The sequence below is a fragment of the Theobroma cacao genome, chromosome 3 (assembly GCF_053813885.1).
Source record: "Theobroma cacao isolate CCN51 chromosome 3, ASM5381388v1, whole genome shotgun sequence".
Lineage (NCBI taxonomy): Eukaryota > Viridiplantae > Streptophyta > Magnoliopsida > Malvales > Malvaceae > Theobroma > Theobroma cacao.
This window is the reverse complement of record NC_142641.1, coordinates 7,705,126-7,723,892: the sequence shown is the minus strand read 5'-3', so window position 1 is coordinate 7,723,892 and position 18,767 is coordinate 7,705,126. Positions and strand designations below refer to the sequence as shown.

General features: G+C 33.0%; 1 protein-coding gene across 1 annotated transcript; it reads left to right on the top strand.

The window, feature by feature from the left end:
* The first annotated feature begins 11,268 nt into the window (after positions 1–11,268).
* LOC148763545 (zinc finger BED domain-containing protein RICESLEEPER 2-like) lies at positions 11,269–11,853 on the top strand. The gene has a single exon (XM_088804577.1). It carries the CDS (start codon positions 11,269–11,271, stop codon positions 11,851–11,853), a length of 585 nt encoding a protein of 194 aa, XP_088660703.1.
* The last annotated feature ends 6,914 nt before the right edge of the window (positions 11,854–18,767 follow it).

Below are 18,767 nucleotides of genomic sequence, written 5' to 3'. Positions count from 1 at the left end.
TGATATAAAAATGATAAGTGACATTTTAATTTATGACAGTTAATTAATCGTTAATCATAAAAACATATTTACTCCAAAATAAAAATACATAGATTTATTTGAATTTTTTAAAAATAATCTATAAATTTTTTAAAGTATTATGTCTTGATTTTACTAAGTTGAATTTATTTTTTAAATAAAAATTAAAAACAAAAATAATTAATAATTATTTTTACAAAATTAACATTTTGAGTATTATTTTTAAAAAAATAGTAATAAGTAAACTTATTACATGTTTATGTATTTGAAAGTAATGAAAACTAACTTTAAGGTACATGTACTTTTTGTATCAACTTCATAAATTTGTTAAATAAGTTTTTTAAAGAAGTTTTTTTTATAAATGGGCTCTACGCATAAGGCATTTTTGAAAATAGACATCTCCATAATTTTAACTATTTTTAGCTAAGAGAATTAAAATTAAAAAAAAAATTATCCTTAATGAAATTGTGTTTGGCTCCGCTCCTCAACACGAAACCTATTAATGGGTCAAGTATGTTTATAAAGTGTGTAACTCCTTAGTTCTCATCGATAGACCGTACATTTCCATACATAGAATACTATCAAAAGCATTCCTTACCAGTTCAACTTTCAAGCATTTCTCGCAATGGTGGAAGCATTTTGGAGTGATTATTATTCGCATAAAGGTAGTTCACATATTAAGCAATGAGAGGAAGTTCACATTACGCGGAGAAAGGTATAATATATTTTTATTTTATTTTGAACTATGTGGTCAAATGTTTTTAGGGCTATTGTTATTCTTCATATTTTTCATTTATGGTTTTTGAGCATAAACGTATGCATATTGCTTATTCATATTGATATTCTTGTTGTTTGAAATTGTTGAATATAAACATGAAGTTGGTATTGTTGGTTGTTTTTGGGTCGATAAGTGATAGGGCATGCGTGACTAGTTGATATGTATGCATTTTCACCCTTTGATAGGAATTGGGTTTAGGGTTTAGGTATTGAGTGACTAAGGGCTTGCGTACGTGGTTGACACCTTATGCATGACTGGATTTTGGCATGGTGTCACTTAGGGTGTGCGTGATTGCATTAGGCACTGCGTTTAGGGTTTAACATTGTGTGATTGGTTGACATGTCATTGCATGACTAGTTGATAGGTCATTGCGTGAATATGGTTCAGGCATGGCATCACTTAATATGTGTGTGATTAGTTTAGTTGTTCTTAGCATTGCGTAACTTGTTGATAGATCATTGCGTGACTTATTGATAAGGCATTGTGTGACTATTTTTTGTATGAAATTACGCAAGTGCTATAACTGTATGAAATTTATCTGTGTGGAATTCCATGATCGACATTGCGTTCATTCTGTATTATTTTGGGTCAACTATAATGCTTTAATATGTATATGTTGATTTACTTAATAATTCATGCTCAACACATGCATTAATTATTTTGTTTCAGGGTTGTCTAAAAACAGTTTAAATTATCGTAAGGGTCATTTTTGGAGTGAGCTTATGAGGAAGGCTATTTCTCATAAATTCCTCTTGTTTTTTTAATCTACAATGATCGTATTAGCTAAAATGGAAATGTTATATGTTTTATGTTGTAGATGACCAGCACAGGAACATAGCAAGATAATGTGAAATCTTTGCTTTGTGTGCCGAGGCATCGGTGGGGGTTCAACGCTAGCATTAACATCCACTGTAAGTGGTCGCATCTGCATGTGATACGTGAGATGCTGCGCAAAGTAAATGAGTTGGAAGCCTTGAAGAGAACATGCTTTGGGCATATGATGGACGTTGAATCTGAGAAGAGTTTATTTTGCGCCAGTCTCATGCACAACCTAATATTAAGCAAAATCAATGAACCCAGTGCCATCGAGGGTGAGTTATGGTTTTCCATAGGCAAAACAAAGGCTCAGTTCTCGAAGAGGGAGTTTTACTTGGTAACAGGATTGAAGTTTGGTACCCTATCGGCCCTTATTGTCAATCCCTACAAGACTGTCCTCAGAGGAATTCACCAACGATATTGTGGACCAGGGAACGAGGTGAAGATACAACAAGTTTTAGAGATGTTCAAAGGAAGACAATTTTAGTAGGAGGTAGATATGACCAAGATGGCCCTCGTCTTGATCGCGAGCAATGTTTTATTCGATCAAGACTACAGACTATCAGTGATTCCATGGTTGTTGTCGTTGGTCGAGAACATCAACGGCTGGAATGCATTCTCATGGGGCACATACATTTAGAGTCTAACCGTCGATTACTTGATGAGGGGTTTCAAACCTCTAGCGGTGGGAGTAGTAGAGAAGAAACATTACCATCTCTACGGATTTATATAGGCGTTTCACATAGTGTGCCATACTCTAATGTTTATCATTATTCTTTTCGCATAAGATTTCAGTAGAAGGCAGATGTGACCAAGATGGCCTCGTCTTGATTGCGAGCAATGCTTAATTCGATCAAGACTACAAACTATCAGTGATTTCATGGTTGTTATCGTTGGTCGAGAACATCGACGGTTGGAATGCATTCTCATGGGGCACATACATTTAGAGTCTAACCATCGATTACTTGATAAGGGGTTTTCAAACCTCTAGCGGTGGGAGTAGTAGAGAAGAAACATTACCATATCTACGGATTTATATAGGCATTTCACATAGTGTGTCATACTCTAATGTTTTTCATTATTCTTTTAGCATAAGATTTTATGAAGTGAGTAAAATGTTTTACAATTGATGTGCAATTTTGGGCGTTTGAAGCAATTCTTAATATCCGAAGCTTGTTTAGAAAACAGTACTAATCTAGACAAGTGGGCGCAAGAATGTTGAAATGGCACTGTCATGAGAGGCCTATAGGCTTCCACATCAATATTGCAAGTTTGGAAAGAAAAGGCAAGGTAAGTAAAGAACCATATTTTTTATTTTATTTAATTTTATTTTTTTGTCATAAGGTAGCTAGGGTTCAACCCAATGGCAATGTATGTTTTAGTGTAGTTATGCGCAGTCGGGAACTTAGAGCCAACTGCGAAAAAGATGTTGACCGCATATTAGGCTGACATTGAAGTAAATATCTCTGAGGGGCAATAATACGTTCCATTATGGAAGTTAGAGGGTCAATTAGAATTCGTTCCCCAGTAAAAGAGGAAGATAATGGACCGCAAACAAAAAAGTACAGTAAGATGAGGCGTTAAGTAGAGTTGCACCATGGACGTGGAAGTCCATGCCCAGTTCGTTGCTACTAAGGCTCCTAGTGCTGTTAAGTCTCTTGATTCTCGTCTTGCTACTTCTTATGCTGCTTTTCCTATTGCTCTTTCTCCTACTTCTCATGTTGCTCTTAATGCTGCTTCTACTCATGCTGCTCCCGATGCCACTATTCCCACTGCTTCTTATGTTGCTACTCTTGTTGCTCTTATAGTGACTCCTCACACTGCTCCTCCTGCTTTTGCTACTGCCTCTAGTGATGCTCCTCATGCTCAAGCGCACAACTCGTTGTTGCGTCTTCAAATGACTACAAGCTTTAAGCGAAAGATGCAACAGATGCAGACATAGTGGAAGAAGGATCTATAGTCAATGCAGACGAAGATGCAAATGGACATGCAAATGCAGATGCAATTGTTGTTGATGGAGGCTGAGCGAGACATGCAGATGCATATGCATGCAATTAAGTTAGAGATCCAACGAGCAACGCAGTTGGAGATCCAATGGGTGATGCAACTATAGATGTAGTCATTGTATTTAGATATCTAACAATTATTGCAAAAGTTGGAGGATTAGATTGTCGGTCGGTTGATTGATTGTTATGAGGTAAGAGCATCTATCTTTTTTCATTGCGTGAGTTATAATATGTACAATGTATACATTGTTTTAATGTGTTTGATTTTTTTCACTTTGTAAAGTCGGTCAATGGGTGACGAGGATGGTGCACGCAACAAAGAAGGCAACTGTACTAGGGTTGATCTTGACGAGGTAAGTGGCATAAATCAGGTCCAACTACAACTTCCTCACATCCTACTCTTATCCCAACTCCACCAAAGGCCCTTCAACATTGTCAACGCACACCTTCTCCTGAGGTTCCACCTCCACCTCTAGTCGAAGAGGCACCTCATCCTGCAAGTAGTCTAACTACAACTTCCTTGCATCCTATTTGTGCCCCAACTCCACTAAAGGCCCTCTAATATGGTCAGATCACACTTTCTTCTAAGACTCCACCTCCACTTTCACCTAGGGATGTCAACGAGTACCTTATTATAGAGTACCCGCAGATACTCGACCCGATTACACCTGTTTGGGGTACTCAATAAATGGGTTCAGGTAGTGATTTCACTACCTAAATTAGGTTCGGGTATCAATCTTTGGGTACCGGTTACCCAACCTAATTATGTAATATTCGGGTTTCGCGGGTACTCGCCTCGAACCTAATTATAATACCCGTGTATATATTTTTTATTATTTAAATAACTGAATAAAATTGATCCACTTTGTTGCTAATTTGATTCGAACCTAAGTAAGGAAGAAAAGCACCCAAAGTTTGTACCATCTTGACAAACAATTTCTTTTGTTAAATGTAGACAAATATATTAAAAATATAGTTAGTTAAATTATTAATGTGATGACATTAATATATATAAATAATTAAATTATCAGATTATTAATTATGTTTAAATAATATGAATATCATATCATATTATATTACAAAGGAATATAATTACTATTATATATATTTTTAATAAAAATGTATTTACTTTTTATTTTGTATTAAGATTACAAAAATTATAACTTATAATATATATACTTAAAGAGAGTCTTTGAGTTTAGAATAGTTTTGGAATCTAACTATTTTTTTAATTTCATGTAATTAAAGACAAACTCATATAGTTAATTAAATTAATTCATTAAACTATGATTATTAATTAACTTGGAATGTTTTTAAATATATATACGTTATATATATTGAGTTCATTTATAAGAAATATAATTAGTATATTATATATATACTAATACTTTTAGTATATATATACTTTAAATATAAATATATTTATTTTTTATTTTGTGTTAACATTATAAAAATTATAACTTATAAAATTATTAATTGTAATATATATATATATACACTTTATAGTATATAACTTGTAATGTCTTTTAACACATATACTTTATATTATATATTATGTTCATTTATAAAGAATATAATTACTATTATATAAATTAATTACTAAATAATATATATACATTTGTTTATATAAATTTATAATATATAAACTTAATTATCTAAAAAGAAGTTGTGAATTAGAATAGTTTTAAAACTTAGCTATTTTTTTAAATTTCATGTAACTAAGGACAAATTCATATAATTAATTAAATTAATTAATAAAATAATGATTATTAATTAAATTATAATTTCTTTTAATATCTATACTTTATATACATTGGGTTCATTTATAAAGAATATAATTACTATTTTGTATATACACTCTAATACTTTTAATATATATACTTTAAATATAAATATATTTATTTTTTATTTTGTGTTAATATTATAAAAATTATAACTTATAAAATTATTAATTGTAATATATATATACACTTTATAGTATATAACTTGTAATGTCTTTTAACACATACACTTTATATTATATATTATGTTCATTTATAAAGAATATAATTACTAATGTATAAATTAATTACTAAATAATATATATACCTTTGTTTATATAAATTTATAATATATAAACTTAATTATCTAAAAAGAAGTTGTGAGATTTGAATAGTTTTGAAACTTAGCTATTTTTGTTAAATTTCAAGTAACTAAGGACAAATTCATAAAATTAATTAAATTAATTAATGAAATTATGATTATTAATTAAATTGTAATGTCTTTTAATATCTATACTTTATATAAATTGGATTCATTTATAAAAAATATAATTACTGTTTTGTATATACACTATAATACTTTTAATATATATTTTAAATATATTTATTTATTTTTTATTTTATGTTAACATTATAAAAATTATAATTTATAAAATTATAAAATTCATATAACAGAATTTGTTTTCTTTGCTTATTAGAAAAAGACTGTTAACTTACTTCACAATTTCCTAATCCAAATGTTTATGTAATTGATGTTCAAAAACAAGAGAGAAAGATTAAAAACCTTAGCCACGCCTTTCTTTTCTTTATTTTTCCTCTTCTAGTCGTTCCTTCAGTCCTTGGTCTTCCCCAGCTGCTGTGCTCCTTCTTCTTTCTTTTCTCCCCAGCCACAGCCACACCCCACGCTCCTTCAATCCCTTTTTTTCCCCAACTACCACGCTTCTTTTTCTTTCTTTTCTCCCCAACCACAGCCACGCCCTATAGCCCCATGCTCTTTCAGTCCTTTTTCTTCCCCAGTTGCCACGCTCCTTCTTCTTTCTTTTCTCCCCAACCACTACTACGCCTCACGCTCCTGCAATCCTTTTTTTTCCTCAGTTACCACGCTCATTCTTCTTTCTTTTCTCTTTAACCACAGCCACGCCTTGTCACCCCATGCTCCTTTAATCCTTTTTCTTCCCCAATTGCCACGCTCCTTCTTCTTTCTTTTCTCCCTAGCAACAGCCACACCCCACGCTCCTTTAGTCCTTTTTCTTCCCCAGCTAGAGCAAGAACTCTTTTCCTCGTATCAACCCCTTAACTGGTATGACTTTCTTTTACAAGTTATCAACTATTTTGTTGCTGTGGTGCGCAAGGATGTTTGTGCTATGGCCATTTGTAAACCATTTAGGGGATATGAATATGCAAAATTTTTTATTCTGTTCTAAGGGTGTCAACCATTCTAAGAATAACTATAAGAAGGAAGTTGAAAAATGATTTAAATACATTTTGTTCTATGACTTGCCAAGAAAGAACAAATGGGACAGCAGACTATAACTTGTGATAATATTGGGACCTTAGATCTATTCAAGTGTTTCCTTGATTAGAGACATGGAATCAAAACCTAAAATATGCAATTAGCTGTAACAACAAAAGCATGATAACATTGAATTCAATATGTCGCAGGGCTGTATTTTTTTTTTCAAAATTGATTTAGACATTAATTTTGTTATTTTTATTTTTTAGGTTTTTTGAAAAATGGACGCAATTGACAAATGTGATGATAGTTGTAACACCCCTTCTCCTTGTTAGTCGCCAAGAAGACCCATTGATAAGGCAAAGGGTCACTTGATGTAAATTAAAGTATCAAAGAGCGATTACGGGTGAAAAGAATATTTTAAAATAAAATATTATTTTATGAATAAAATAATATTAAAATATTAATAATTTATTAATTAAGGGAATCAGTCTGAAGAAGGATTATATGATCAATTTAAGTGGGGGAGAAGAAGAACGAATGAATTTTTGGAGATAAATGACGTAAGTGAAACCCGCATGTTTGTATTAAAATTGAGCTAGCGTGGGTGAGTAAATATTTAAATATTATGTTGATACTGCGTTGAAATGCAACTTCGCTATTTTGATTGTATACGTATAAAGGAAGAAAGATAGAAAGAAATGAGAATTTTAAAACGTGTCGGAAGGATCCAATTATAAAAGAAGAAAGTTTGGAGGGTTATACGATAAATAAAGAAAAGTTAAGGGTTATGTGTAATTTTAATATTTGGAGGCTAATGAGATATTATTGAATGATATGGTGGCATTAAAAGGAAAATGTATGTGAAATGATACGTAAATTAAATGGATGGGATAAATAAAGAAAGAGAACTAAGGAGATAAAAAAAAAAAAAAGAATGGAGGTGACGGATGGGAATGATACTTTAAAGGTTGGCCATGAGCTTTAAAACATAAATAGATGAGGAAAAGTCAAAGGAAGGCATGGGTTCATGGGCTAGCCGCCCATGTGACCAAATAGAGAGAAGGATAAGATTAAATAATAAAGAATAAAGAAAGTAAAGAAATGAAATGAAGGTGGTAGGGGTCGGCTAAATTAGTGAGTAAAGTGAGGAGTGAAAGAGAGATAAAAGAGATGAAAGGGAAAAGGAAAGAAAAGTCAAGAAATAAGGAGAAGAAGTTATGGAGGGGCCGGCCAAAAGAAATAAAAGAAGAAGAAAAAGAAAGAGAGAGAGAGAGGAAGAATAGCGTGTCGGAAGAGAAGGAAGGGAGAGAAGAAAAAGAAAAAGAAAGAAAAATAAGAAGAAAATGAAGGTGACTGGCGGTAAGAGAGAGAAGAGAGGAATCCGGCTTATGAGAGAGAAACAAAGAGTTGGTGCTGCCGGTTTAAAGAGAAAAAGGAAAGGAGGAAGTGATGTTGATTTTAAGGGGAAAAGTTTTTGGGTGCACCGTCGGTTGGAGAGGAAAGGCAAAAAGGGGTTGTTTGTCTCCGACATTGGGGGAGGAAGAGTAAAGATGGAACCTGAACCATGTGAGAGAAAGAACGGGTGAGAGAGTATAAACATGGAATTTTCATTTTAGTGAAAAGGTAACATAAACGTAAGAAGAGGGAAAGAGAAGAAAAAAAGAGAAAAACGAGCAGAAGAGAAAAAAATAAACGGGAAAGAAAGGTAAGAAAATAATAAAATATATAATAATAATGTTAGAATAAAATAAGATATATAGATATATTAATTAAGTGGGTTTCAATATTTAAGAAAAATAAGTAAAGGTGGTGCACTGTGGCTACAGGTCAGAGGAAATTACGAGCGATCGGCAAGAAGGAATAAGTAGATATGTTTTTGAATTAATAGCGATGTAGTGTCCCGCTATTCTGAGGTGAGTAGGGGGTGTCAATTTTAAAATTTTCGTAAATATATACTTATACGTATGATTTATTTTAAATATGAAAATTATAGATAGCATGTGCTGGTAGCAATCTTAGAAAATTGTGGTTGCAAATTACGTTTAGAAATCGTTTTAAATATATATATGTATAAATTATATGTAAAGTGCTTTGAAAAAACGAGAAACAAGCCTTTCGCACTGTTTTTCCTCAAAATATGTGCCTTATATTTGTGCAGTGTGCACTCATGGTTATATTGCTTATTGAACATGCAAATTATTGTTTTGAAATTCATGTATAAATATATTTTGAGAAAATGATAGATTTTATCATACTCTGTGTCGAATGCTTTGGAAATAATTTTGAGACGAGCTTTTAAAAACATAACACAATTGCAAAATGGTTTTACAAACAGAGAGATTTGAGAGTAGGTCGATTGTCACTTCGGTTAAGTGTGACCCTCATGCACGAGTGAGCTCTAGCTAGAGAACCTTCGGATCACCGACGGGAGGTTAGGCCTGGTGGGGACCATGGCCTGTGATATTTGTATGCGTCGCTAGGCCACCAGATGATTATGTGGTTGTGAATGCTTGATTTCTCCGATGTCTACCAACATCGTTGAGACTGCCATGGCATGTGGGATCTGGTGGAGCGAGGCTCCCGGATGTTATTACATGGTAGTGGGACCATGGATTTTATTTGATTTCCTAGTCGAGACAAAAATCTCTTTGGGTTCTCAGACTCTTATTTCTTGCATGGTGAAAACGAAATTACACGATTTTCTGCAGTTCTCCCTGGTTTTACTATTATATGAATTTTACCCTCGTATGCAAGGCGATTTGCAAATTGTGTATAAACCTGGTTATTATTTGGTTTCGCGGGAGCTTGCCTAACTTTATTGATTTAATTTGAGTATTACATGAGATAATTTTGATTGCAGAGATCTTTTACGAACACGAGGTTTAAAATGATATTTTACTAATTTAATTTGAAAATGGTTATTAACTTTCTCGTTGCACAAAAGTTTACTTACTTGACTTGATATACATTATGTTTGATTATGACTTACAAGAGATTCTTGATATTTTCTTATATATATATATATAAGGCACAAATCTCCGTTTGAATTAAATATCTTTATCTACTCTTGAAATTTTTATTATTCAAAATCTTTACCTTATTGCTTGTTTCCCATCTATCCTCTGCTCACGGAGCCAATGATCACTGAGTCTGTGAGACTCATCCCCTTATTTCTCTTTTACAGATAGTGATCAGCTAGCGAGCTATTCATCGGCATTATGGTCCATCGCGATGTAAGTAAAGCATCTTCTAGCAACCTATTCCAAGTCGCTCCACTATTAAAGGTTGGGTCAATTATAGTATATTCAGTTATGGAAACAAACACTTGGGTACAACATAGACATACTTATGTGATGATGGAATACAATGTATCGAGAATATTTATTATTAATAAAATTGTGATGATTACGAAATTGTCCAATGAATGTGTTATAGTTGATCATTGATATCTGTGAAGGCTTGTTCGAGACTTGATGGGTTCTCTCGAAAGTCTCGAATGCTGGTAGCGGTTGAGGAGGGGTCGTTACAATAGTGTTAATTATAATTGCAATAAGACACTCTCTCAATCGTCAGCATATGTAAGGTCAAGTTCACAACAAGTAACTTTAATTGAGCCTTCTAGAACTCCTACTAGTGGTAGTCAACCTTTGATCTCGCCTACTAAAAGTAAACCTCCATTGTATAGTTCAAGTACCAAACGTCGTTGCAAATTAACTTCGGAGGTTTGGAATCATTTTGAAAAGAAAGATATCGATGGGGACAATGTGGCAATTTGTAATTATTGTAAAGCTATTCATAAGGCCAATAGCAAAAATGGAGCAAAAGCTTTGAAAAATCACATGAATACTTGTGTAAGGAGAAAAAATTCAAGCATTGAACAATGCTTTGAAAAGCAAAAGCAACTTGGCATAGATACACAAGTTGATGGGAAGGTTCAGATTAGAAATTACACATTTGATCAAGACATTTCAAGACATGAGTTGACTTGTGCTATAATCTTGCATGAGTATCCGCTTTCTATTGTTTCTCATGTTGGTTTTAAGAAGTTTGTTGCTAGTCTTCAACCCTTGTTTAAGATGGTTTCTCGTAATACAATTAAAGAGGACATTCACAAGATTTATTGCTCAAAGAAATCCAAGCCACAACAGGGGTTTGAGAAGTTAAAAAGTCAAATAACAATCACGACGGATATGTGGACTTTAAATCCAAAGAAAGGTTACATGTCCGTCACTGCTTATTATATTGATGAATCTTAGGAGTTGCAAAGCTATATCTTAAGGTAAGCAATTTTCATTCTAATTCTTTAAATTGTGTTATGTTATAGATTAATAGTTTTATGAAAAAAATTTAAGCAAATTCATTAATATTATTTTGTAAACATGTAGATTTGTATATGTCCGAACACCTCACACAATGGATGTTCTTGCTTAAGAAATGATGAATGCTTTGACTGAATGGTATATAGAGAGCAAACTCTCTACTATCACTGTGGATAATTACAGCTCCAATGATGGTATGATTTCTATCCTAGTGAATAACTTGGGTTCTGAACTTTTACTTGATGAAAAAATTCTTCACATGAGATGTTGTGCACATATATTGAATCTTGTTGCTAGAAATGGATTATCTGTGATTGAAGATGTGATTGAAAATGTTCATGATAGTGTAGTATATTGGTCAGCTAGTCCATCTAGATTGGAAAAATTTGAAGAAGTGGCTCGTCAAGCTAAAGTGTCATATTCTAAAAAGTTGAGTCTAGATTGTAGAACTAAATGGAATTCAACTTATGTGATGTTTCAAACTGCTATAAAATACAAAGATCTCTTCCCTAAGTTGAAGCTTAAAGACAAAGGTTACTCTTGTGTGCCTAGTGAACAAGATTGGGAGAGAGCAAAAAATATTGTTGACAAGTTGGAAATGTTTTATGATCACACTAATTTGTTTTCTGAGATAGAGTATCTTATTGCAAATTGTTTTTTTGTCAAACTTTGTAAACTTCGAATTGCAATTATGAATTAGATGTGCTCTGATGATGTGACAATTAGTGCAATGGCAAAGAAAATGTTTGATAAGTTTGAAAAATATTGGAAGGATATTCATATTGTGCTAGCTGTGGCGATTATCTTGGATCCTAGGTATAAAATGAAGGTGGTTGAGGATTTTTTTCCTAAAATTTATGGTGGTGCTGTAAATTATGAGAATGAAAAAGTTAGGAAAACTTGCTATGATTTACTTCAAGAATACCAAAGTAAATCCACTGATCTAAAACTAGAGTCTTCTTAGAGTTCCTTAGCAACAACATTTGATGAATCACTTGAACCAGATGAATGTATGTTGTATGAATTTCTTAATTCTTCTACTGATGGGCATGTGAAGTTAGAATTGGATCATTATTTGGAAGACAAAGTTTTTCCATTTACTAAAACGTTTGATATTTTGATTTGGTGGAAGACAAAAGGGATAAAGTATCCCACTTTGCAAATGATTGCCAGAGATTTTCTTGCTCTTTTTATTTCTACAATTGCATCTGAGTCAGCCTTTAGCACTGGTGGGAGAGTGGTGATTGACCATCAAAGTAAGCTTAAACCATACACTTCAGAGGCATTGATGTGCGCTCAAAATTGGTTGAGGAATGAAACGAAAGGTAAATAAACTCATTATATTTTTATTTCATTTGTTTTCTTTAAAAAATTATCTATTATCCTAAGTGATATATATATTCTTATTTTTTTTATTTGTGTAGGATCATGTATAACAATTGAAGATTCAACTACCGCACTTGTTGACACTTACATGGAAAAAGATGATTGAATTGTTCATGGGCTTGCCTTATTATCAATTTGTAATGTTGTGTAACTAGTTGTTTGGGTATTTATTTTAGTTATTTAAGTTTATGTTGTTGTTGTTTGGATATATGTGTTTAGTTATTTAAGTTTATGTTATTTGTTTGGATCTTTGTGTTTAGTTATTTAAGTTTATATTGTTATTTGGATCTTTGTGTATAGTTATTTAAGTTTATATCGTTGTATGGATATTTGTTTTCAAGTTATTTAAGTTTATGTTTAAGATCTTTATTTTTGATTATTTAGATTTAAATTTTATTATTTTTGTTTTTATTAATTTAATTAGTAGTTAATTTTATGAAATACGTAGAGAAATATTATTGTATATGTATAACGGTTTGGGCAATTGGGTACCCATGAAGAAGATTTTAATAATTTTTTAATCTAATTGAGTTTTTAAATGGGTTAGGGTAATTATAGGGCAGTAAAAATGTAATAGGGTTAGGGTTAGGGTTAGGGTAGTAACTTTTAAAATTAGTCAGGTAATTAATAGGATTAGGGTAGTTGATTTTTTATAGGATTAGAGTTTGGGTATCTCGAAATTATAGGGTACCCTATCGTTGACATCCCTACTTTCACCTCCACCTTAGGTCAAAGATACACGTGTGAGCATAACCGGCAAATACCTTCGAAGCCCATAAATTAACCTACTATTAGTCTAGCACAAAGTGAAAGATGATTTGAAGGATAGATACGAGTCCTTCATGAAAAACAAGCAAGCCAAGTAAAATGATAGCAGTGTGCGATATTAAGGTTAACAATTCTAAATTATTGATTCTATAAACCTTTTGACGTGGGTATTATTTATGTAATGTTAACATTTCGAGCATTGAAAGGCAAGAGGACCTTGATTTTTTCTAACGATTAGAGATGCAAAGTGAGTTGTTGGACAACCAACACATTGATGCATCCATCAGCATCATGTATAAGTGGGCGCGCGAACAGCATCCACAACTCTACAAGTAGAGAATATGCATTGTTGACAACTACTTCTATGTAAGTATATTTTAATGAGATGTAATTATTAAAATGTATGGGGTGTGTATTAGTTCTTGGCATTTAACTATCATGCGTAACTTAATTGACAGCTTATTTTACTGAGTTTGAGTAAAGAAATGTGGCCTCCCTCGACCAATAAGACATTGAAGCCGACTAAGGCGGTATTGCTAGAACATGTGCTTGAATATGAGAAGGGTGGGACTCCTCTGTGAGGTTTGCCATGGCACGAGGTTGACTTAATTCTCGTACCATGCCTTCTCGAAGGCCACTAGGTGGTAGTGCACATCAACTTGCTGAAATGGAGTATGACGTTAGTCGACTCATCGTACAGGCAAACAGATGCAATGAAGTCTGACTTGCGTGATAAGCAGATGGGTCCACTAACAACATTGTTTCCCATTATATCCCACCAAGACGGGTACTTTGTCAGCTCACGTCGTCAAAAGCGACTTTTTACGTGGATGAGGAATAAGTTAAATGAAAAAACCTTGACATAACAATATTCGCACTTTTGTGGAGATTGGGTTATCGCTTCATTGCAGTGGTTGATCAATTTGGAGGATCACACCCTGGAGGCAAACGCCATAGACAGCCTTCGAAAAAGTTTTGCCCTTGAGATTTTTACACATAGTGACTTGTTAATATTTTTAATTTTTTTACTTTTTTCCTAATAAGTAATGTACAATTGTTGTGTATTATCTCCAAATTATTCTTTATTGTATCATTTACAAATTATTCTTTTTTGTATCATTTAACAAAGAGAAAGGCAATAAGAATAGTTCTGTATTCATTGATGTTATAAGCAAATGGGCCCAATAACAACATTGTTTTTTTTTCTTATTCATATCTTAAATTCTATTAGTATTTTATGCAATTTACATACCAAAGTTCATGAGTTTACATATGTCAACCCCATGACTTTATAAACTATATGACATGTTGAATTGAATTACATGACATAAGGATGTAATGCAATGTAATGCACGCACTAGTCGATACCATGGGGGCATTGCATGAATGGGGTATAGTCATAGCGTGACATATGCATTGCGTGAATGGTGTGTATCAAATCGCGTGACTAGTTGATATTGAATTGTGTGACTAGTTGATATTGAATTGTGTGATTAGTTGATATAAAATCGCATGACTAGTTGATATGGAATCTAGTGACTAGTTGATATGGAATCGAGTGACTAGGTGATATGGAATCATGTGACTAGTTAATATGGAATCACGTGACTAGTTAATATGGAATCGCGTGACTATTTGGAATTGCGTGACTAGTTGATATGGAATCGCGTGAGTAGTTAATACAGAATCGCGTGACTAGTTAATATGGAATTGTGTGACTATTTGATATGGTATTGCATGACTCATTTATTGTGTGTCATGTTCTTTGAAGCAAGGTAAGGCAATTATGATACACAATATCAAACCATAACCCGACCCTAAGAATCATCATAACATAATATTAAGTTGAATACCCTAAACCCTTAGCTAGAAGTATGAGTAAACACATGAAAGTTAAACCACATATAGCCCAAAAAAAAAACACCAATATACCATAAATTGTTTAGCAAACAAATTACAGTATCCCTAAACCAATTGACAATTCGTTCATCCTTAATCACAAAAAGTGAATCTTGATTTGCAATGCTTGACTCGGCTAGAACCAATGCAACTGATTTCCCTTTTCTCTAAGATTCATGTAGGAGAAACTCATCTCTGTCTGTTTCTTTAAGTCGCACTTCTACTGCCCGATCAGTTGTATCTAATCTTTGCATTAAAAGATTCTCAACATTCTGTATCTTCAATTCCGATGTCCACATTCTATCAGTTTGCTTAGTGAGTTTCTCATTAATCCTTAAAAGCATATTATACATCAGATCATTCGAAATAAGATCTGGAATAACTCTAAATGGAATAGTGGATGGAGTACCATGGGCAAGATGAATTGGGCTACCTTTGACAGAGTTGAATGACTCATCAACACTCATCTCATATCACATTTTAAAAGGAATCCAATAAAGAGATTACAAGGCCTGGACTGGTCCAATCAGCTAGATAAATATTACTCCAAATCCCTTTCTTTTTAACAAAAGCTGATATGATGTTTCCGTATGGTAGAGTCATCTCATCCCGTAGGGCGACTCCTTTCGTTCTGATGATCATATATTGTGCAATATTCACACCCAACTAGGTTCCAATTGATTCCATCATCTACAGGTCCTCAACGCTAACATGTCTTAAACAACTGATCCTTCCTTGTAATATGGACACTAAAAAATTATGTACTAGCCTAGCTTTTGCAGATTGCAAATGACGAGTAGAACATGAATTTGTCGTGAATGGTTTTGTTCTTTTTGTCACTATGGCCCACATGCCTGGTAGCCCATAAAATGGGGAGAAGTCTATCATGTCCCTCTATGTACTTCATTTTCAAAAGCTTCCCAATATAGAATGCAGACACTGTAAACTCTATTCCTTCGAAAAACACGTTTAAAACATATGGATTAAAATCACGAGGATTTTCAAATTCATTTTTACTCCGGCATATGGTAGAGTAAAATTCCCTAACAAGAGTCGGGCTATAATCCATTTTTAGAAAAGTACTTAGCTCCTTAAGTTTACCCATGTCAAAAAATGTATTTAAGTCATGCTCTCTATGTATTCCTTAAAGCTTTCCCAATCTACCACTTTTTCGCACGATATGATGGCATTCTCCATTACCCTATACCTAGCAGCATGTGCGTTGTTCCTAAACCGTGAGGATAAGGACAGAGCATTACCTTGTTCAATGGAAAAACCAATTGATGCAGTAAGCAATTCAAGTGCCAATTTCCCTTTTTTCTTTAAGTGTGGAGTAGAGTATTCATCATCACGCTTAATTTCGTGGACACTGTCACTAATATTGGGTGTGCGAGAAGATACGGCTATTGATTTCTATTATGTAGGAGGGTTCGGGTTTAAGGTTTAAACTTACAGCTAAAGATAGGTTTAAGAGATTTTCATTGAATTATGGGTTAGGGTTTAGGGTATGAAGGAAACCAAGAGACAAAACAACAACATTTTGAATAAAAAGAAAAGAATTAACTGAGCTAGCAGAAATGCAGTGTTTTGTATAGCAATTTTTTAAATTTTAGTTTAGTTAGTTAACACAGTAATCATGTCCATTCTCTCTCTTACTTTACTGTTAATCACTTTGTATATAAACAGCTTTTTTGGCCCATTATTCAAGGAGAGAAAACCCTGAATTTCATACAAGATAGGTGAATTACGCTACGCATGATTCGTTGTTCATGTGTTGCATGACCTAATTTTAGGCATTGCATGACCCCATCTTAGGCACGTTACTCATTCGAATAGCGTGATTCCTTATTAGAAATTGTGTGACTAGCTATTATGTATAGCAGCCCAACTCTTAAGACTAGAGGCGGATAAGGGGGGGCTAGTAGGGGCCCAGCCCCCCAACAATTTTTAAAATTTTATAATTTATTTGTATTTTTTAAAAATTTTATAATTTTACCCCTCTAATAATTTTTAAATTTTGATAAGTTGTCTTTACTTTTTAGAAATTTTATAATTTTGCCCATACAAAAAGTTTAAAATTTTTCTAACATATTTTTATTTTTTTTTTGAACTTTTATAATTTAACCCCTACAATAATTTTTTGTTTAGTGACATATCCCACAATAGTTAGTCAACAACTAATTTTAATAGGACTAAAACAAAACCAATTGCATTTTCAAAAAACAATTATAAAATCAATTGCAATAGAATTATTTTCAAACCCCACTTCATCAAAAGCTCACAACCACTATTTGCTCTATTTTATTTTTAACAAATGTTGTAGAAACAAAAAGAAAATCATTTTTTACACTTGTATTTACGTATTTTATCTTTAATATTTTCAACTTTAAATTTTTTCTTTATTTAATAATTTTCACTTGATCATTTTGATTTAAGATTTACCGTCTTGTTATTTTTTGTTGAAAGTAATTTGATTAAGTACCTAAGGTTAGTTATTTGTATGATTTTTAGGATTTATTTGTATAATTTTCATATGAGTTTTTTTTGTCTAAGTTGTTTTATATAATTGTCAAACATTGAATTTTTAGTATGACTGTTTAATTTATAAACATTTTTTCAATTTTTTGTTCCCCCAAACGTAAAATTCTAACTCCGCCACTGCTTAAGATAGTTAATGGTGTTTAAAGAATTGCATATTGCGTGAACCGACGTCCTCAACTGCATTGCATGACTTAGACCATATCTTGTTGGCCTTCATCTATGATTCGAAAGCAAGATCAATGGTAGACTGTACAGTTGAATTTTACACAACCAAGCCAAGTCTCTTACTAAAAAGTTTGTGATGAGTAAACATACAATGATAAAATGTATCTACACTTTTTGAGCTATGTGACACATTAAAGAAGCCGAGAATATCAAAAGTTCACTTCCTTATTGACAGATTGACCCATCATGTCTATCCTAAAACAAATTTCCCCTATAATTTATGCCATACTAAATCTATTGTGGTTTTATTTAATTGTTTACAAAGATAAACAAATTATGAAGGAGTACAATGCATTTGATGAACCCACAATATTATCTTCAGAGGCATACATCTTTATGCTGGTTATTGTCAGATGTCAAAGTATCATCTCTAGACTCGGTCAAACTCAAGTTCAAATAGTATTATTCAATGCAAATCGTAATGGTCGGTTGGAAACAATCTTGAACAACTAACGTCTGAGGAGCCATTGTCTTCAAGTATGACACCTAAAACATCCTCAGAGTTTCTAATTAACATTGGATAACTGTTTCATGTGTGCTAGGTTTGTTATTGAACATGCCTTGGGTCGTTGTCGTTGTTGTCATTGAGCCGTCGACTGAGTAGACGATGTTTCCAGATTTGTCAATGGACCTGCAAACAGAGTCCGACAATTTTGTCTATTATGACTATAGCTCTTGCATTGTGAACATCTACGTCATCAACTGCCTTCCCCAGTTGATAGAATCTTGTTCTTCCTAGATCTTCCCACTTGACCTCACCAAGTTTGTGGCAAAATGACAATTTGTTGAACATTA

What these genes read in the sequence shown, in the direction of transcription:
- LOC148763545 (XM_088804577.1), top strand. Translation starts at nt 11,269, where the DNA reads ATGATGAATGCTTTGACTGAATGGTATATAGAGAGCAAACTCTCTACT.